This window comes from Bison bison, unplaced genomic scaffold, assembly GCF_000754665.1.
Source record: "Bison bison bison isolate TAMUID 2011002044 unplaced genomic scaffold, Bison_UMD1.0 scf7180017864141, whole genome shotgun sequence".
In the NCBI taxonomy this organism is placed as follows: Eukaryota; Metazoa; Chordata; class Mammalia; order Artiodactyla; family Bovidae; genus Bison; species Bison bison.
In genome coordinates this window covers 4,082,020-4,104,676 of record NW_011494713.1, presented here as the reverse complement: position 1 = coordinate 4,104,676, position 22,657 = coordinate 4,082,020, and the positions used below count along the sequence as shown (strand labels likewise).

Genomic DNA, 22,657 nt, shown 5'->3' with positions numbered 1-22,657 from the left:
ATCTGGAAGTTCACGGTTCACGTATTGCTGAAGCCTGGCTTGGAGAATTTTAAGCATCACTTTACTAGCATGTGAGATGAGTGCAATTGTGCGGTAGTTTGAGCATTCTTTGGCATTGCCTTTCTTTGGGATTGGAATGAAAACTGACCTTTTCCAGTCCTGTGGCCACTACTGAATTTTCCAAATTTGCTGACATATTGAGTGTAGCACTTTCACAGCATCATCTTTCAGGATTTGAAATAGCTCAACTGGAATTCCATCACCTCCACTAGCTTTGTTCATAGTGATGCTTCCTAAGGCCAACTTGACTTCACATTCCAGGATGTCTGGCTCTAGGTGAGTGATCACACCATCGTGATTATCTGGGTTGTGAAGATTTTTTTTGTACAGTTCTTCTGTGTATTCTTACCACCTCTTAATATCTTCTGCTTCTGTTAGGTTTATACCATTTCTGTCCTTTATTGAGCCCATCTTTGCATGAAACGTTCCCTTGGTATCTCTGATTTTCTTGAAGAGATCTCTAGTCTTTCCCATTCTATTGTTTTCCTTTATTTCTTTGCATTGATCTCTGAGGAAGGAAGACATTGATCACTGAGGAAGGCATTCTTATCTCCTTGCTATTCTTTGGAACTCTGCATTCAAATGGTTATATCTTTCCTTTTCTCCTTTTGCTTTTTGCTTCTCTTTTTTTCACAGCTATTTGTAAGGGCTCCTCAGAGAGCCATTTTGCTTTTTTGCATTTCTTTTTCTTGGGGATGGTCTTGATCCCTGTCTCCTGTACAGTGTCACGAACCTCTGTCCATAGTTCATCAGGCACTCTATCTATCAGATCTAGTCCCTTAAATCTATTTCTCACTTCCACTGTATAATCATAAGGGATTTGATTTAGGTCATACCTGAATGGTTTAGTGGTTTTCTCTACTTTCTTCAATTTAAGTCTGAATTTGGCAATAAGGAGTTCATGATCTGAGCCACAGTCTGCTCCCGGTCTTGTTTTTAACGACTGTATAGAGCTTCTCCATCTTTTGCTGCAAAAAATATAATCAGTCTGATTTCTGTGTTGGCCCTCTGGTCATGTCCATGTGTAGAGTCTTCTCTCGTGTTGTTGGAAGAAGGTGTTTGCTATGACCAGGGCGTTCTCTTGGCAAAACTCTATTAGCCTTTGCCCTGCTTCATTCTGTACTCCAAGGTCAAATTTGCCTGTTACTCCAAGTGTTTCTTGACTTCCTACTTCTGCATTCCAGTCCCCTATAATGGAAAGGACATCTTGAAAAATTTCCCATAATTCTACTTTTATAGATCTATAGTACATTTAGATTTGGTTGATTATTCAGTCTACTACCCTATTTTACCCATGAGAAAAGCTAGGGCCCCACAATATCTCTGAGACCTGAGAGAGAAGAAAGCTTTTTGTCATGAGTATAGGGTAGCCTGTTATTGACATTTAAATGGCATTTACATGTGTGCTTTTTTTTTTTTTCCTTTTTGGCCATACCGCATGGCATATTGGTTCCTAGCTCCCTGATCAGGGATTGAGTCTCTACCCTCAGCCGTGAAAACGAGAAGTCACAAACACTTGAGTCCCAACCACCAGACTGCCAAGGCCCCTGCATTTGTGATTTTTGTCTTATATATGTTGTATAGGTGTTAACTTTGTTTTCAGACTGGAAATTTGCTGGATCCCAAAGCCATCTTTTTCTGTAAGTTGGAGAATTTCCTGATTAATTTTATCTTGGGAAACTGCTGATGATTATAGCTCATATTGTTGTGTGTGACTGGGATAGCTTACTGAGTGATTAAATTGCTGCTGTGTATTATGAAGCTGTTTGTAGAGTGTAATTTCTTGTAGTAGTAATTTGATGATGGTACAAGAAAGAAAAGAAAGAAATTTAGGACATTAATATTAAATTGCTCTTGGGCTTTTTCTTCCCCTTATGCAGCTGACTGGGGCTTGTTTAAAATGTTTTTCTTCTCCTGGTCTCCTACCCTTACCTCCTTTCACTTACCCTCCTCGCCTTTCCCTTTTTCCATTCCTTACTCTATCTCTTATGCCTCTTGCCCTCTAGCTCCTTGTCTCTCTCCAGTTATTTCTCTTCTTGTTACCTGTTTCCCCATCTCTCTTTGTTCTTAGATGTCTTCCATCAGTGATTCAAAAATTTAAATTACTAGGTTATCTTCCTGTAGCATTTGAACTGAAATGGCACTCAACTAGTAAAGTAGAACATTGCTTTTAATTCTTGGCCATATGAGGGAGTGCTGCACTTTATTGTAAAGTTTATGAATTAAAAATGTGTTGTTCTGCTTTCTACTTTTCCTTTAATAGAAGCATTTATATTTATTTTAGTGGAAATTTATGATTGCTTATGAATTTATTGTCTCCTGGGAGCATTTATAATTTTGCATTTGGGGCAAATTTTATTTTTTTCAGTCTTTTTTTGTGTACATTTTTTACATAGTAAAAGTAATTCAGTTCAACTTGTAAAAACAATTTAAAATTTATTTCCCATCATTCATATGCTTTTAGTGAATACTCTTCATGCCATCACAAATATTTTTTAATTTCCAATTATTTAATAATTTCCATGATTGAACATTTAGATTATAGGAAAATGTTACAAAAAAGTGCTTATGATTAAAATATAGGAAGTTTATGTGGAAGCTTCTATACACACACACATAGCACTTGATTTTGCTCAGATGTTCCAGAAGAAGAAAGTTGATCCCAAGTAGCTATTAAATGCTTTTTTTAAAGAAAAATTATTTTTGGTCATGCTGTACAGCCTGTGAGATCTTAGTTCCCCAACCAGGAATCCAGCTGTGTCCCCTGCACTGGAAACCCAGAGTCGCAATCACTGGACTGCTGGGAAAGTCCCTAAAATACTTCTGATACTTCAGAGATTGACTGCATAGCAGACATTAGAAAAATTCTTCAAGTGACCAAATATGGATGAATTTCTCGTATTCTTAAGGTTTGTGAAAAATATAATCGGAGTTGCATTCAGTGAGCTATTTTAATATTTAAAGAAGACCCCTAGATAATCTATGTTTTATCACCTTATTAAGGCATAACTTTAAAGAATTTTAAATTGTTTATTGTTTATTTAATACTTTCTAATTGTTTATCTAGTAATAAAGGGGTATGGTGTTTTAATTTTCAATTATTTTTCTTACTTTAAGAGAAATTTTGCTTTGTTGTTGATAATATGTGTGCTTTAATGGGGTGGGGTATAGTTATTTGATTTGCATTTCCCTGACTGGTGAATAACGATGTGTTAAACATCTTCTCATGTGTTTCTTCGGAGAAGGCAATGGCACCCCACTCCAGTACTCTTGCCTGGAAAATCCCATGGACGGAGGAGCCTGGTGGGCTGCAGTCCATGGGGTCACTAAGAGTCGGACATGACTGAGTGACTTCACTTTGACTTTTCACTTTCATGCATTGGAGAAGGAAATGGCAACCCACTCCAGTGTTCTTGCCTGGAGAATCCCAGGGACGGGGGAGCCTGGTGGGCTGCCGTCTGTGGGGTTGCACAGAGTCGGACACAACTGAAGGGACTTAGCAGCAGCAGCCCTTGTGTTTCTTAGTCATTTGTATATCTTCTCCGGGAAATAGACTATACAGATTCTTTTGCCTGCTTTCTAATTGGGTTATTTGTTTCTGTTGTTTAAGTGTAGAGTTATCTATATATTCTAGATAAAAGTCCCTTATCAGATAGATGGTTTGCAGATCAAATTTGCAGATCATCGTCTCCCATTCTGTGCGTTGTTGTTGGTCGAACCTTTTTAAAGAAGTCATTAAAAATTCATTTAAATTTGGTGGAACTGCTTTAAGACATTCCTGATGTTAGCTTATTCACAAAATAATTTATTAAACCATCGCCTCAAAAAAAAAAAAAATCAGAGCCTCTGCTAAGCCATTTACCGCTCAAAAACAGCTGCTTCTTCAAATAGCTGATATCCCACAATATCAATAAATATTAGGAACAGACATGAAAACACTAATTTCCTGCACCTCTCTGTGAGTATCTAGACACTTAGATTCTCCTGCTTTCAACAGAGATTTAGAAAAAAATGCATTTCTGGTCTGTGCCTCTGTGGGAAGATTGAGGCTGCCAAGAATCTTGCTTCCAGGTTTAAAAGTCTCCCTGTATTATTGTGGTTTAGGTACATTATGATGATATTGAAGCCTGTAAGGTTCTATGAAGTCTTCGGTTCATCCAAAAAAAGTTAAATAATTTTCAGTATGGTTTGTTGGTTCTTTGAAAATTGATGATCCATATGCTTTAAAATTATTAATTCTGTTAACTAGTAAAAATGGCAACCAGAATGCTTCATCCCAACATCATACTGGAAATTGATACTATTAAAGTAGAGCTTTAAAGACACTATAAAATTAGTACTTGCTTGCCATAGAGTGTTCAGAAACTGTAGAGAAATTTTATTAATTATTCCCAGTGCTGCCACTTAGAGGCAACCATTTTAAATATTTTTAATGTATTTTCTTCCAATGTTTTTCTTTTCACATGTTCTAAAATATAGCTTCTTTTAAATCTGCGAGTGCGTACTTTTTCCATAATACTTTTTATCCTTGATGGGGTTGAGCACAACCTTTATCTTCTACTCAGTGTTGTGGTTAAGTCCATAGCAGTTAACTAACCAGTAACTTTTTATGAGTAATGGAAATGGCGTGGTAATTGTTTGCTGTTGACATTTAACACTACCGTTGAATGACACTTGCTGGCTAGTAGTAGGTGTTAACGTGGGGACACCTACGCTACCTACAGTGCTGGGTCACTGAATATCAGGACAGTATATAGCATGACTTTCTAATCAGTGTAGGACAGATAAGTTGGGGTGTGAAATAAGCTGTAGAACTACCTCTGTGAGATGGCCTTGGCTAAGTTAGAATCAGGAATAGGTTATTGGAAGTGGTTTGTTCTGTTTGTTTGGTAGCTGCTTTCTTCCCCCCTCACTAAAGGGAGTTAATTTATTATCCTTCTGATTGTAAAAAAAAAATTTTTTTTTAAATTTTGGCTGTGCTGGGACTTCCTCGTGGCATGCAGGCTTTTCATTATGTTATGTGTGGGCTTTCTCTAGTTGAGACAGGTGGGAGCTTCTCTCAGGTTGTGGCACATGGGCTTCCATAGTTGCAGCATGGACTTCAGTAGTTGTGGTCCATGGGGCCTGGTTGCTCCTTGGCGTGTGGAATCTTCCTAGACCAGGGATCAAACCTGTGTCCCTGCATTGGCGGGCAGAGTCTTACCCACTGTACCACCAGGGAAGTTCTACATGTAAATTTTAAAATCAACTTGTCAGTTTCTTTAAATCCTGTACAGATTTAATTATTCTGAAGATTTTTCACATGATAGGTGTGATGTTCTTGCCTTCTTTAAAAAAAAAAACTTTAAGTGGAAAGTAAAGGCATATGTTGGAGATATTGTGGGTTTGGTTCCAGACCACTAAAGAAGACAAATATCAAAGTAAGGCAGGTCACACAGGTTTTTGGTTGTCCAGTGCATAGAGAAGTTATGTTTACCCTGTAACCTGTTAAGTGTGCAATAATAGCATCATTTAAGAAAACAATATGTATACCTCAATTAAAAAATACTTTATTGCTAAAAAATGCCATAACAATTACTACATCAAAGGTCATTAATCACTATGACAAATATAATGAGGAAGTTTGAAATAGTGTGAGAATTACCTAAATGTGACCAGATGTGAGGTGAACAAATACTTTTGAAAAAATGGCGCCTCACTCCTTAAACTTGCTCAATGTAAGGTTGAGTATACCTTTGATTTGTGCAGTAAATTAAATTGCAGTAGAATAGGATATGCCTGTAGATCATTTTGAGTATGATGCTTTTCATTGTACTGTATGTAATGCAGTTGGTAGAGACCATACTATAAATTCATTATTCTTATGTATTAAGTTAAATGTATAAACACCGCATCAAGGTAAATAAACTTTAAATTGAAGAACTCAGGTTGTTTGTGCAAGAGAAGAACTTTGTAACTGCTTATGTAGGGGCAAAGTGCAAAGATAGTATTAAGCTAGGTGTGTGGTTTTGTGGATTTTCCTCTTTGGTGTTTTGAATTTGGAGGGGGGAGGCAGCACCGCACACACAGCCTGTGGAATTATAGCTTGTGGGATCTCAGTTCCCTGACCAGAGATCAAACCCTGGCCCCCACGGTGGAAGCATGGAGTCTTAACCACTGAATTGCCAGGAAGGTTCCCGTTTTTGGAATTTTCTACAAAATTAAAACAGTACAAAGGTGGTCCAGGTGCTAAGATTTGGTACTCCCAGTGCGTGCAGGGGGCCCGGGTTCAATCTCTGGTCAGGGAACTCGATCCCACGTGCCATAACTAAGAGTTTATATGCCACAGTGAAGTACAAACATCCTGCGTGCCGCGACTAAGGCCAGCGCAGCCAAACAGATAGGTAAGGTTGTACGTCATGGACTCCCTAATTCAGAAGTGTCAGTCTTAACAGTTACAGTTCATTGTCAATAAAAGGTCTGTATTTACATAACTGAATTAAATGGGATGGTTTAAAAATCTTGAGAAAACTGCCAAGTATTGACATTTGTAGTTTATATCAGGAAGATAAGTGTTTAGTAAGGTTTTTTTTTTTTTTTTGACAGTTTGCATATAAATTGGTCATTGGCCAGTTTGCTGTTCTAATATTTTGTTTGTTTTCAGAACATGTAGATTACAGGATTATTTTTGTATAGAAAAGTGGTTTCTCCTCCTTTCTGCTTTCTTTTTTAAGACTTTGGGACTGAGAAGTTTGAGGTTGTATCAGTCCTGGAACCCTTTAGTCTTCTGGGGTATTTTTGTATCTAAATTTTCTTATGATAATTTGTTTACATCCCCTTGAGGCGTAATGTGGCTAAGACGTATTTCTTTGTTTTTCAGGTTCTAAATGGCTTCTAAGAAGTTGGGTGCAGATTTTCATGGTAAGTGGACTGTTAGATATGGTTTAAGTTTTGATCTGATCAGAGAATCTGAAATCACATGAGTAAATGTCCCTTTTTGTTTATTTAAATGAGCCGATTGAGGAAAATAAAGTTGTACAACAGTGTAGCATATATGCATTCCATAGAACTTCACGTGTAACTTTAATATTGAAGCATTTCTTCAAATAGATAGTTAAACTTTTGAGTGTCATTGTGTTTATTATACTCAAAACCAATGGAGATAGATAGGGAGCCTATCTGTTTTTGTTGTTCTTTAGCAGTATTTTGAAGTAGTTACCATGCCCTTTTCTTATTCTCTGGTCCATCTCTTCTCCAGTCAGGTGTGAACAATTCTAAGCCTTTAATTAACATTTTATAATGTTTTGATTTAGGTATTTTCCCCCCATAAAAAGAAGTAATTTACAACAAATGAGGCATGATTAGCAGGTCAATATATTACAGAAGTATTGGTAGTTGTAATGACAATTTTGGGCTTCTGTGGTGGCTCAGCAGTAAAGTATCCTCCTGCCAATGCAGGAGACACAGGTTTGATCCCTGGGTTGGGATCCCCTGGAGAAGGAAATGGCAACCCACTCCAGTATTCTTGCCTGGGAAATTCCGTGGACAGAGAGCCTGGCAGGCTACAATCCATGCGGTGGCAGAGTTGGACAGGACTTAGCAACTAACCAACAGGAATTACAATTTTGCATTTAAAAGCTAATAGTTTATCATCTTTTTCTGAGATACAACCTTCCAAAATGAATACATTAATAAACTTTGTTATCTGCATTTGATAGGAATGGAAGTACCTAGGAAGTTAAAATTAGACCATCTTTTCATGTAGTAAAAGATAAGAAACACCAGAAATATCCAGATAACACAATTATTTTAAAAGGGGTTTTAAAACTAATCTTCCATTTAAAAAATTGTCATTGTAAAAGTGATTTATTAGACTGAATGGCAACATGTATCATTATGCTCTTCTGATCTATAAAATATCACTAGCTGAGTCAGAGTAGTGCAACAGTTACTGTGGTTTTTAACTTGTTTATATATTTTATGCAACAGCTTTAATATTTTGAACCACACTGTGCATATGCTTACATACATTGCTTGCATGTTTTGTTAAATCCTTTTGGATCAGTCTTTCAAACTCTGGAATTTGTATTCTGTGTAATGGGTCAGGCATCAGATCTTCTAGGTAAGCTAACTCCGTTAAAGATTATTACAGCGCTTTTTCAAAGTATTCACATGATATAGAGAGGCTGATCTTAGTTGCCTCTGGATCACCTTTTCAAGGGGAAAGAGAGGACAGAGCCAAGGAGAGAGGGAAGACCGAGGAGAGAAAAGAACAAGGAAACTCCGTTTTCATGGGAGTGAAAATATGTTGGACCTTAGTTTATTATGTATTCCAGCTAAGCAGTCTAGAGAGAAGATTATAATTCTGATCAGTGAAGATTAATTTTTAAGGACTTCCTCCTCCTCTTTACATTCCTAACCAAAATATTCAAAATACTGTTTAAATGAGACATTCTATCCAAGTAAAGTTTGAGAAGATTTTCTCTCTTTGGCTTCTGCTTTAATTTGCTGAGCTCCTACTTGAATTTTGGTGGCTTTAGTTCGGTTTTTAAAATAAATAATCTTATTTTTAGATATCATGTAGTTTAGGGAATAGAAATTAAAGGAAATGAGTGGAGAATATTTAATAGGCAATCTTGTAGGCATCTGAATGCAGGAAATCAAATTCCTCCTGGCCTTACAAGGCTGAAATTAGAAACCCAGGAAACGAAGTCTACAGCTCTGTCCACCTCTCGTGCTCTTCTCTGCCAACGTGCTCCATTTTTACTCTGTTTATAGACGTGCTTTCTTGACCTACTTGTGTAGAGTGCACAGGGCCAAAAACGGCCTCCCTAGTTCTGTTTGCTTCTTGATACCTGATTTTTGAACTTCAGTGGCTGGCATCATATAGCTAAAGTTTTTGTATCTCCTGGTCAAGCGAGTATCTGACTTGACACTATTTAGTTTATGAGCCTCTGAGTTGGTCCCCCCTAAGTTAGGTATTATCTGATTGGGGATTAGATAATATATGTGTGTGTGTGTGTGTGTGTGTGTGTAATTCTAGGTCATTTGGAGTGTGCACAAGGAGGTAACAGCTGCTCTCATGACTGGATATGAAAATACTTGTTTTTAAATTTAAATATTTGGGCTGACTATATCTTATACTATGCTGTCTTATAACATATTTTTTCTTCAAGTTCATGGTTTTCATCTGAGATTGAACTTCTTTCACTGACATCAATAACCATATACACCTAAATAATGGAATAAGAGATATAGTAACTTTTCAAAGACCTTTAAAAATATTTTTCTTACATTATGTAAATTGCAAAACCTTTGGCTCAGTTCAGAGCTGGCCTTTCTGAATGTCGGTCTTTAAGTTTTAATTAATTTTCCACTTGTTTTATCTGAGAAAAAGTTATTTTCCCGAAGTGAATTTTAAAGGATTTTTAAAAAACTGAACAAACAAATTACTTTTTAGTATCTGGAGAAATGCCTTGAGATTCTAATTTGAAAAAAAAAAAATGCCTTTGTAATTGGGCTTAATAAAACTAAACTCCCTCCTTTGAAAGGCCAAGCTGTCATATTTATGACTGTTTTTAGCTAACTTTTAGAAATGTTTATTTTGCTCTTTGTGTAATTTTTACTAAGATATTGAATTACTTTTTCTGCTGAATGATAGAAAAAAATGTATATATTTATTTTTTGGCCACACTGTGTGGCATGTAGGATCTTAGTTCCCTAATTAAGGGAACCCGTGCCCCTGCAGTGGAAGCTGAGTCTTAACTGCTGAATTGCCAGGGAAGTCCATAGATGGTTTTAAAAGTTGATGTGTTACTGCTATTTTTTAAGTAACAATGTAATATAGAGAAGTCAACCATCCTTTAATTGTTTTCTTGTGTACATAATATGATGCCCATCTCCCCTCTTTTAAGATTTTAGCTTTTGTTTGCAACATTTTGACTATGAGGTGCCCTGGTGTGATTTTCTATGTATTTACCCTGCCTGGAGTTAGCTAAACTTCTTGATCTATGGGTTGATGTCTTTTACTACTTTTGAAAATTTGCAGCGATGATCTCCTCTCTCATTTCTTTCGCTACATATCTCTCTCTCAGCCTTTTGAGACTAATCACATGCACATTAGGCTGTTTGATATTGTCCCAGAGATCTCTTAAGACTCTGTTCCATTTTTTTTTTCTCTTTGTGTTTTAATTCTTTTAATTTCTTTTGACCTAATTTCAAATTCTTTAATTCTTTCCTCTTCTGAGTATTTTCTTCTGATTAGCATAGCCTGGCTTATGAACTATCAAAAATTTTATTCTCATACTGAATTTTTAGTGTTTCCATTTGTCTCTCTGTATTTCCATTTCTCTGTTGAAATTCCCCATCTGCTCACATATGTTCACCTATTCCATTAGATCCTTTAACACATTGATTACAGTTTTAAAGTTCTCTGAGAATTCCAGTACCTTTGCTATCCCTGCATTTGGGTTCTTCTTTTGATGGTGAATCACTTTCTCTTGCTTTTCTGTGTCTTATTTTTGATTTAATGCCAGACCCTGCATATTAAAAAGCTGATTTTGTAGGTTATCTTGGTTTTTGTTAGGGTATGAATAACATTTTCTTTTGACTTCTTATCTCGTAGTGATACTTACATAATTGTATGTGTGTATATGTGTGTATGTTTGTCTCTCCATTTATCTATAGATCTGATTTTGCAACTGTTAACCTGATTTACAGCTTTAAGGTAATGATAGTTAATGGAATTGCCATTTTCACCTAATTTTAAATTTGATCTAGTCTTCTTTTTCAAAAACCTCAATTGAATGCACAGTAAAATCTGCATTAAGCATAATCCGTTTGCTACCCTCTATTAGGAATTTCTATCCCCATGTAGAATTACTTTTTTTTTTTTTTCCCAGAAAATCAGGCAGGTTACAAGATCATAAATGTATCAGCAATTTAGAAAGAAAGGAAACAGAATGAAAACTTCTCAGAATTTATCCTGAGTCATTTACACATTCAGCCTGTTTCCTTCTACCATGGCATAATGGCAAGTGGTGTGCAGAAACTGACCTTAAGGAACAACCCCTCCATCACAGACGTACTTTGTTTTTTTAAATGAAACCGAGGGTGATGGTCTCAGATGTTTTAGAAGGAGCTTCAGTAATAAAGACTGAAACTAAAAGGTACTTGGGTTGAGCCAGAAAATTGTTAGCCACAGTGCTTAATTCTCTTGGCCATGTGGTTGAGGTTTTATTGAATCTATTTAATAATAACATGTATTGAGATACAAGAGAAATTGATGTTTTTAAATAGATATTCTGATATATTGGCTAAAAATGAATAGTTCCTAAGGTATAGTTGGTTATATTTGTAAAAATACTCTTTGTAATCCTCAAAGCAACCTTATTTAGTTGTACTAATCTCTGTCCATTATTTAAAAAGTTGCTTTTTGTTGCTATCTCTTAAATCCCTTTTGCCTTGTAGCTCTAACCCCTCCTCTCAATAATCATGAAACTTCTTTAGTCATTCCCTGTTAACAAAGCCTGGGGGAGGGGGCAGGTTAGAGAATGTGTTAAATCACCCGGGCATTGGCTTTGTTGGTGAAATGAAGCTGCTTTTTAAACCAGTTACCTGCAATTGGTGCTAATAAAGGGAAATCGCAGTTGTTTCAAGGTGTTCTACATGATCTGGTCTGTCCTTAAGCCAAGACCTACTTCTGTTTATAGAATAGAAGTCGTCCGTGTGCATATACAGCACTGTCATAATTTTCTAACTGGAAGGTGTGCAGGGAAACTGAACACCTTTCTTTAAAGATACTATCTTTTTATTATCTTTCTTTAAAGATATTATCATTTGGTTCACATATCTTAAGTACTTTTTAAAATAGTCTTCCCCCCTCAACTCCCCATTACCAAACTCTGGAAGAACTATTCATTTAAGAAAATTTTGTTATATTAACGTGGATAGGTTTTCTTATATTTGTTTATCATATATGCACATAAGTATTATTATACATAGGATTTTTAAAATGTGTATGTGTCATATAATTAACCTACTTTGTGTACTTAAAATTTTCTTAAACAGAAGACTTAATTTTGTGATTATTAACTTGACTGTAAGTCTTTCCAGTGCTTCTTAGAAAATACCAGTTCCAGCTTTGTTTCCTGATTAGGGCAGTAGCTAAAGGTAGACTCTAACTTTCAGTAACTTTTGAGCACCTGTTTTCATGGAAAACAGGTAAAACTTCTTTACAAATAAAAAGAGCCTTGCTTTTGATCTCTATACTGTAAAGCATTTTAAGTGGCAGAAGGTTTTAGTGTTATAATCAGGGTTTTGTTGGCAAGCTGTGATGGTACCTGATACTTTGGTTTTTTTTGGTACCTCTGGTACATTCTTGTGACTTTCTGCAGAACCTTACAAATGTGCTTACATCTTGCATGAATATCTGTTAAAACCTTTTCATCACAAGCTTTGCCATTTTAGGTAAATCATTTTGAGTTTTAATAAATATTAAGAGAAATGTAAGACTATGTGGTCTTTATTTTCATTGAGCAGATCTCATGATCTGCTCAATGAGATTTGCTCAATTTGATCAAAGTCTTGACCAAAGTCTTTGGTCAGGGGCAGGCAGGGAGCATAAGGAAACAAACTGTTAACAATACAGAGTGGCAAGACCTGTTTTGAGATTGAGAAGGGAGTTTTTCTTAAGCTCATTCTTAAAGAACAAGACATAATTAATCAAGTAAATAAGGGTGGGAATGTGACAGGCACTGGCACCTGAGGAAACACTTATACAAATACTACCAATATGAAAACTTATCGAGAATGTTAACAGTTATGGTTGTGCCTCAGAAAAATTATTAAATCGAACACAGTTGTGGATTTAATTTACTATCTGAGTGAGAGACACTTAAGATGTTTTAATTCTAGCCAGAGGTTATATGGGAAAGAGGTAGAACCTCTCCCCCAAGGGTAGGAACAGGAGCCTTCTTTCTGTTGGAGGTTTCAGGTGTATCAGAGCAGGTGTGTCTACTGCTCTTGGGAAATGGGAATGATGACAAGATTACAAATATATCTTGACCTTGATAAGTCTTGAAATCTACGGAGTTTTTATTAAGAGAAGCCTCTTCATGGGAGATGTGTAATTGTCTTATTCTCTGTCCATGAGAATACTCAAGAAGATGTACATGTGTGAGACCCAGAAACAAGCTTTATTCTACTAGCTGCTAATATTAAAAAAGCAAAATTTATTTTATCAACTGTATTTCATTGTCCCTGATACTTCTGCCAGCATGTTAGCCCCAAACCTGATCCAGAAAAGAAAAGATGGTCTGATTCGGAGTATATACCTCGTAAGATTCATAGACAGGAACGACTTCATTTTGTCTGATCCTATCAGTAGTTATAATGTCCCATCTTTCTGTATTACTCATCTGTGATGGACAGAGAACATTTAGGGAGTTAAAAGTAGTTCAGTTGTATATGGTTTGTGTCTCCTGATAATCCTAGTCTGATTCCTCTGGTCTTGTCTGGTTTTCCTTCCACATCTCCAAAATATCACTTTAAAATTTTTTTAGAGTAGTTCTTTGTATTAATTAAAAAATGATCCTTACTGGAGTAGAGAAATACTAGCCAAAGAGGTTCTTTTGTGGAGATTCTATCAAGATTCTGTCATCAGTTCAGCAGTATTTAATAAGTGCCTTATATGTGCTGGGCAGTACTGTAGGTTTTGAGACTACATCAGTAAATAAAACTTAAATACTTGCAAGTTACTTGTATTCCATTGGGCAAGATAGACAATAAATACAATTAAAATGAAAATTACATAGTATGTTAGAAGGTAATAAGTGCTATGGAGAAACATAGATAGTAATGTGAGATTACTGTGGTTAGGGTGTGGGAATAATTTTTAAAAGGATGGTCAGGGTAAGCCTCAACTTAGAAAGTGACAACATTTGAGCAAAGACTTGAAGGAGGTGAAGGAATAAGCCCTGTGACTATCTGAGGGAAGAGCATTCCAGATAGAGGGAGCAGCCAGTGCAGATTTTTTGAGGTAATTTTGACCACGTCATGGTTGAGGAATAGAGAATCACTGTGACCTGGTGCAGTAAGCCAGGAGTTGAGGGCTAGAGAGGAAATGGGCATTTGGGGAGGCCTTTTAGGTTGCTGTGAGTACTTTTGCCTTTGTGCCAAGTATGCGTGTGTGCTAAATCGCTTTAATCCTGTCCTGCTCTTTGCGACCCTATGGACTGTAGCCTGTCAGGCTCCTCTGTCCATGCCGATTCTCCAGGCAAGAAAACGAGTAGGTTGCCATGCCCTCCTCCAGGGGATCTTCCCAACCAAAGTAAAATCAAATAGCCTCAAGTGGGAGTTTTTCCTTAGAGATCTAGGGTCAGGAGAAGGTAAGCAGTCAGAGAAGGAACTCTGTAACTTCTAGTCTTAGGATAGCATAAATTAATGTTGTATCCTAGACATAAGATTATACAAAAACAAATAATAAGTTCTTTGCTGATATTTTCTACTTTATTTTTGATTGTAGGGACTTTCAGTTACCTTGATGATGTCCCATTTAAGATAGGAGACAAATTCAAAACACCAGCTAAAGTTGGTCTTCCTATTGGCTTCTCCTTGCCTGATTGTTTGCAGGTTGTCAGAGAAGTACAGGTAAGTGGTAATTTTTAGTTAAAGTTTAGTACATTTAAAATTTTAAGGAGTAAGAATTTGATGTATAGTGCAAGAGAAAAAACAATCTTCTAGCTCTTATTTATGTTTCTGATAGCTCCTGTTATTGCTTGGTTCACGTTGTCTCTCACACACAGGCATGCACATGTGCACAACCCCCCAACACCTTTGTATATGTTTATATATCTCTTACAGATCTTGTATAATCTGTTAGGTTGTATGTTCCTGAGGTTCTGTACCTTGCCCAAAACAAATTCCTATTGCTCGTCTGACTTGCTTCTTCTCCTCTTTCCTTCTATAAATGTGCTCATTACCTTCTTGGTCACTCAAGTTATATAATATTTTCTCTCTGCTGTGTCTTCCCTTTGCCATTCAGTTTATTCCTTACCTTAGTTTTTCACCTGGGCTATTTCAGTAGTCTCTTCAATGGGCTCCTCTGCTTACAGAGAAGCTTACAGAATTTTCCTTCTATTTTTCATATTGTTTCTAGAATAATATTCCTGAATATAAAAACTTACAATGATTGACCAACCCTTACTGAATCAAGTCTAGACATAAGATAATGGTCGAGTACCTTAGCTTATCATCTCCTCCGTAGTCCCTCCAAACCAGGATACTAGTGGTTTGTCGAATGTACTATATGTACTATTTGTCTGTATCATGCTTTTCTCATGAGTGGTTATATCCGCTTGAAACAGTCTCCTCTTCTCACCATACTGAAAGTGGTCTGCCTGTTAAAAATCTATTTATTCTTCTTGACTGTGCTTAAATGCCATTCCCTTAATAGCTTCTTTTTCAGTCCTTGCATCTTTAAAGCTCAGTTATATATAAGTGTATAAAATTACATCTTGAAAGCAGCAAATGCCCCCATGCTATGTGACTTCCTACACTTACTGAATGCCTGGTTTTGAGGGACACTCTGCTGTGGCTGAGGATAGAGACAAATGCCTTACACTGTCCTCGAGGAGCTTATAGTTTAGAGAAGAAGTTATATGGAAAAACAGAAGGGTACTCTACTCACCCAAATACTTATTCCTGTGACTTTAGATTTTTAAAATACAACCTCTTGGCAAAGACGGGGAATTTACTAAAGCATTACCATGTTACTGTAAAGTGGATTTGGGAGAAAAAAAAGATTTGGGAATTCCCTGGCAATCCAGTTAGGTTAGGATTATTCTGTGTTTTCACTGCTGAGCACCTGGGTTTGATCCCTGGTTGGGGAACTAAGATCCTACAAGTGGCATGGCACAGCTAAAAAAATAATAATAAAAACTTTGTTTTTTGTTCTAGTCTTTGTAGGGAATAATCATAGTGGGAGAACTTATTAAATTTTTAAATAATAGCTTTATTGATAAATCACATACCCACAAAATTTTCCCTTTTAAGGTATGCAAATAAGTGGAGTCTTTTTATTATTATATTTGGAGTTGTATAACCATTACCACCATCTGATTCCAGAACATTTTTATCACCCCGAAAAGAAATCCAGTGTACATTAGTAGTCACTCCCTATTTTCCCCCTCCCATCAAACCCTGGCAACCGCTAAATCTGTCTTCATGAATTTGTCTATTCTGGAATATCATATAAATGGAATAACACAATATTTAGTCTTTTATATATGACAGTATATAAATATATATGTGATAGGTTTATTTTATGTAACATGATGTTTTCAAGTTTTACCCATTCATTTTTATAGCTGAATAATTCCATTGTGTTGATATACCACAGTTTGTTTATCCATTCATCAGGTGATAGACTTTTTTTTTTGGTCATACTGAGCAGCATGTGGGATCTTATTTCCCTGACCAGGCATTGAACCTGTGCTCCCTGCAGTGGAAGCTAGGAGTCTTAACCATTGGACCTCCAGCGAAGTCCACCGTTGATAGACATTTTTGATGGTTTCCAGTTTTTTGGCTTTTAGGAACAATACTGCTGTGAATATTTGTATACAGGTTTTTGTACAGACATATGCTTTCAGTTTTCTTGGGTATGTACATAGGAGTGGAATTGCTGGATCATATATTAACTGTGTTTTACCATTTGAGGAATTGCCAGACTGTTTTCCAAAGTGGCCATACCAGTTTATAACCTTGCCTACACTGCATGAAGTTTCCAGTTTCTGCATATCCTTGCCAACTTTTGTTATCATCTGTCTTTTTGGTTATATATATCCTTATGGGTATGCAGTGGTTTCATGGTTTTTTTTCTTTTTGGCCTCATGGTGTGGCATGTGGGCCTAGTTTCCTGACCAGGGATCAAACCTGCATCTCCTGCAGTGGAAGCAGTGTGTCTTAACCACCGGACTGCTAGGGGAGTCCCTCTTTCATGGTGGTTTTGATGTACATTTCCCTAGTTTCAGGTAATGTTGAGTATCTTACATGTTTTTGTATACTGAATTGATCCTCCTTTTGTATGGAGAATTTATTGGGCCTGAAGAGATGGCAATTTCCCATATGAAGTTTTACCTTGTTCTGTTTGCCTGGTGGCTTTTTTATTGGCAACAACAAATATTGAGTAAATAGTACCCTGTGTGCAGGACATTATTAGCAATATGATTTAAATAACACCTGCAGTGTATTTCAGTAGTTCTCATTATTCACTGCCTCATGGAATCATTCAGAAAATTTGTTTAGAATCCCACATTTGTTGCCGTTGTAGGCTTTGCTGGGAATTTTCTATTTGAGCTGCGTGAAGCCCTAATGAGTGCCTGGTTCTTTGCCTGCCATACTCACAGTGCCCACTAACGACAAAAGAGGAGATCAAGGCTCCAAGCTCCATTCCTGTGTGGGCTAGCTGCAGTGTTTTTGTTCTGTAAGTGCAGCTAGCTTCCTTAAACTTGGGCTGCTTCGGGTCTCCGGGAGGCAGTTAGGCTGTGGTATTGGTGCTGCTCCCTCTCCATCCAGAAAGGAATCAGACCTAGAGCCCTAAACAGGTCTGAAGCTTCATGTAACTTTTCATATTTGCCCTTGGGTTTCAGATTAAAAGTCATCAAAGCGAGTCAGTAAATCATATGGAGACCTTGCACCCAGGCCCAATAAGTTTTCATTGAAAATGAAACAGTACTGGCGGCCACAGTAGTGGAGGGTGGCCCTTAGTGTCACAGCTTAGAGCAGACTCTGGTTCACTGATTTCATGGGCTGGAATTGCCATGTAATAGCTGTGTAATCTTACAAGATTGTTAAAAGGATTAAATAAAATAGTGCATTTATAATGCTTACTCTGATTCCTAGTACTCCATAAATATTAGATGCTGTTGTTATTATTGTGCACTCAAAAATCACATTTTTTTCACTATAATAATTCTATTTTTTTCTGTTTTTTATTTGTTTTTTTTTTTTTACTATGTTCCAAGTATTCTACATTACTTTGGTAACTTAAAAAAAAACTCAAGGTTTTATTACAGAGGGAAGAAATTTCCAGTTCCTTTCGGGAGTAAAACTTCAGAGACCTGCGTTTACAGGCAGTGGGAAGTTGGTCACGCCTGTTTTTGGTGGGGGAAACCAGTTGCAAAATTGGATTTCCTCCCTAGTTAGAAGCAGCAATCTTTGGCCAGTGTTTTCTCATTGTTCCATTAGAGGTAGAAAGGAAACCCTGTGATACCCCAAGTCTTTTTCGGAGGCCCAGTAACTGACTTCAGGAGTGTGTAAATGAACTTCTGGATATGTGCATTTCCAGGCTTCTGTTGTGTTGTTTGCAGCTGAAAGGTTTAGGGATGAAACCTACTTTCTTCCACTGTGTTTTTTCTATTCTGAGACTCTTGTCGTGGTAGGCCTCTTTCCTCTCTTTACTCTTATTGTGTCTCCAGACACACTGTTTGATGCCTTAGGTGAACACCCGAGGTTTTTACTCCTGTTTAGGTGAATTTTGTATAATATAATAGGTAATTTTTTCCAAGTATACAAATGAAAATTTTATAAATTGATCTATACTTGATACTTGAAGCTGCAAGTGGAAACAGTGATGATTTTATTTTCTTGGGCTCTAAAATCACTGTGGACAGTGACTGCAGCCATGAAATTAAAAGACGCTCCTTAGAAGAAAAGCTATGACCCATGTAGACTGCATATGAAAAGGCAGAGACATCACTTTGCTGACAAAGGTCTATACAGTCAAAGCTATAGTTTTTCCAAGTCAGGTATGGATGTGAGAGTTGGACCATAAAGAAGGCTGAGTGCTGAAGAACTGATGCTGAAGAATTGATGCTTTTGAATTGTAGCACTGAAACTCTTGAGAGTACCCTGGACAGCAGAGAGATCAAACCAGTCAATCCTAAAGGCAATCCACCCTGAATATTCATTGGAAGAACTGATGGCTGAAGCTGAAGCGCCAATACTTTGGCCACCTGCTGCAAAGAGCCGACTCTTTGGAAAAGACCCTCATGCTGGGAGAGAAAGATGGAAGGCAGGAGGAGAAGAGGGTGACGGAGGAGGACATGGTTTGATGGTGTCCCCGACTCTACAAACATAAATTTGACCAAATTCTGAAGATAGTGAAGGACAGGGAAGCCTGGTGTACTGTAGTCCATGGGATTGCAAAGAGTCAGACATGACTTAGTGACTGAACAATGCTTAAAGCTATTAAGGAACCTTGAAGTGAATTTTTGTTCAGTTTACACTGTAAAATCTTTTTGTAGAAAATTGAGGTAACATTGATTTATAACTTTGTGGAAGTTTCATGTATACAGCATTTTGTTTTGACTTGGGTATACACTGCAGCATCCTTACCTCCAGAATTTAGTTTCCATCTCTCACTACACTGTTGACCTTCTTTACTCAATTTTTGTCCCTCGGCTCATAACTAATCTGTTTTCTCTCTGTGTTCTTTTTTTGTTTTGTACGCTTGTGTGTATATACATGTGGACTCATGAAGTGTATATCTTTCACCTTCTGACTTACTTCACTTAGTATAATGCCATCAAGGTCTGTCCATGTTGCAGATGACAAAATTTCATCTTTCTTTTTTAAATTTCATATTGTGTGTGTTGTGTGTGTGTGTATTGCACACACATATGTACGTACATAAACACACACCCCTCCCCCACATCTTCTTTATCCATTCATCCACTGATGGGCATGTAGATTGTATCTGTATCTTGGTACTGTGAATAGTGATGAACACAGGAGTGCCTATATCTTTTTGAATTGGTCTTTGTGTCTTCTTGGAATTGCTGGATTATTTGGTAATTCTTTTGAGAAGTTTCCATACTGTTTTCCACAGTGGCTGTGCCAATTTACTCCCACCAACAATATGTATGAAGATTCCCTTTACTCCACATTCTCTCCAACACTTGTTATTTCTTGCCTTTTTGATAACAGACATTTTAATGGGCGTGAGGTGATACCTTATTGTGGTTTTGATTTGCATTTCTCTAATAATCAGTGATGTTGAACATCTTTTCGTGTGCCTCTGACCATCTGTATGGCTTCTTTGGAAGATTCTACTCAGATCCTCTGGCCATATTTTTATGAGGTGGTTTGTTTTTGTTGAGTTTGCACTGTAAAAATCTTAATTTGAATATGTCTAGATTTCTTACTAAGCACTTTTCCTACAGTTAGAGTACAATCTGTTCATTGTAATTTGGTAGTGTTTTAGAGCATAGAATATATTGTCATACTGCCTGGGTTCAGATCCAGGCTCTATCATTTAGCAGCGTCATGAACTTGAGCATAGCCGTTGTAATGTTGAGAAAATCTAGAGAGCTAATACATAAAAAGTGTTTAGAATCATGCATGGCACCTTGTAAGTGCTTCTTAAATACTAGGGCCTGTTGTTATATTGAGCACAGAGGACATTGTGTTAGATAAGAGATCTTAAGAGGGTCTAAAGCCCAGTTGCTGCCCACAAGAGGCTTGTGATAGTGTTGGGCAGATGTTTTAGAGAAAGATTTCATATGGTCACATGTGCTCAGCATCAAATGGTAGAGACAGATACTATGTAAGAGTTCAGAGGAAGGAATGGGCCATCAGGAAAGCCTCATAAGAAGAGGTGGTTGAGTTCTGCCTGAGCCACCAGTGAAGAAGTCTAGGAAGGGAAATGGCCTGAGGGGAGAGAAGCAAAGGAAGCAGCAAGGTACATATAACCTGGGTATATGATTAGAGATGGTGGGAGCTCTTTCTCATTAATTTCTATACGTAACCAGGGAGCAAAGTCGGATTAAATCTTACAAGCTTAGAAAGTCTTAGTTTTCCTGAGGCGGGATCCTCCCATACATCTTAAATGCTGCCTCGTCCAGTTCCTTCGTGCCAGGGTGAGAAAGAAATGAATTTGGTGGGGGAGGGATGGCCACCTGGGTTCACACCTTTCTCTGATATATTTTTGCAGTATGACTTCTCCTTGGAAAAGAAAACCATTGAGTGGGCTGAGGATATTAAGAAGATCCAAGAAGCCCAGTGGGAAGCAGAGCGGAAGGCTGAGGAAGCAGAAGCTACAGTGAATTCCAAGAGTGGCCCGGAGGGTGACAGCAAGATGAGCTTCTCCAAGACTCACGGTGCAGCCGCCATGCCACCTCCTATTAACCCCATCCTTGCCAGCTTACAGCACAACAGCATCCTCACCCCCACTCGGGTCAGCAGCAGTGCCACGAAACAGAAAGTTCTCAGCCCGCCCCACACAAAGGCAGACTTCAACCCTGCTGACTTCGAGTGTGAAGAAGATCCATTTGATAATCTGGAGTTAAAAACTATTGATGAGAAGGAAGAGCTGAGAAACATTCTGGTGGGAACCAGTGGACCCATCATGGCCCAGTTATTGGACAGTAACTTGCCTCGAGGCGGCTCTGGGTCTGTGCTACAGGAGGAGGAGGTCCTGGCCTCTCTGGAGCGGGCCACCCTAGATTTCAAGCCTCTTCACAAACCCAATGGCTTTGTAACCTTACCACAGCTGGGCAACTGTGAAAAGATGTCGCTGTCTTCCAAAGTGTCCCTCCCCCCCATTCCTTCAGTGAGCAATATCAAGTCCTTGTCCTTCCCCAAACTTGACTCTGATGACAGCAGTCAGAAGACACCCAAGATGGCAAGCACTTTCCATAGCACATCCTGCCTCCGCAGTGGCACGTTCTGGAATTTCCTAAAGCCTTCCACCCAAAGCAGTGCCAGTGAGCTCAATGGGCATCCTACCCTTGGGCTTTCAGCTTTGAACTTGGACAGTGGCACAGAGGTGCCAACCCTGACCCCTCCCCAGACGCCTTCCCTGTCTGTCTTGTCTGTGTGCACAGAAGAATCAGCACCTCCAAATACACGTCCCACGGTAAGCCTTTTAAACGCCCTGTATTAAAACTCCACAAATTTCTAAATCCTGCCTAGCAGTTGCCACCCTCACATTCTTCTTTTCAAGATTAGGGACGGATGGGGCATGACCAAATTGACCTTGATTACATTAAGTACATGTAGTTCTGGTTATTTTTCTGAGGACAAGGATTATTAGCTTTGCACCTAACCTGGTAATGATTTTTTCCTCCCTGTATCTTTTTAATCTTTTTCTTCAAAAAGATAATGTGTAGCATGTGAATGATGTTTTCCTGCCTGTTGTTTTCCATGCTGCCGTGTCTTGTGTTTGCATTTTTTAAAGGTTTGCTCTCTTTGTGCCTTTTTACTTTTTCCTATTAACTTTTTGTTTTAACACTTACTTGGTACTCCTTATTTTATCTTCTCCCCACTTCCCTCTCCTCCCTCCTCCCATCTCATTCTGCCCTGAAGTTGGCTCCTATGTGTTTGACTGATTTGGGGTTATGTTTCTTTAAACTAGGTGGTACTTTAGTAACTGGGGAAGTTTGAGCCAAAGGTTGAAATTTGCCATTTTTAAACCTGTGGATTTTAATACTACAATTACTTTTTTCCTTCTTTTTTGGCTTACTACTAAGAATTATGTAATTTTCTCCAAAGGGAGGGAGAGGGGAAGATTGGAACAGATTTAGTGTTGAAGGGTGGATTGATAGAAAAATTGTAACTT

The 22,657-nt window shown here is 37.8% G+C and overlaps 1 protein-coding gene across 3 annotated transcripts in view; it reads left to right on the top strand.

Annotated features, from left to right (window-relative positions):
- UBAP1 (ubiquitin associated protein 1) overlaps positions 1-22,657 on the top strand; it is a 70,288-nt gene that overhangs the window by 38,497 nt on the left and 9,134 nt on the right. For 2 of the 3 annotated variants that reach the window (XM_010840111.1, XM_010840112.1), the window contains exons 2-4: positions 6,920-6,960; positions 14,564-14,688; positions 21,032-21,955. In XM_010840111.1, the coding sequence (XP_010838413.1) occupies positions 6,927-6,960; positions 14,564-14,688; positions 21,032-21,955 (1,083 nt within the window). In that variant the 5' untranslated portion in view covers positions 6,920-6,926. The remainder of the gene's footprint in view (positions 1-6,919; positions 6,961-14,563; positions 14,689-21,031; positions 21,956-22,657) is intronic. The other variant, XM_010840113.1, reaches the window with a different exon arrangement.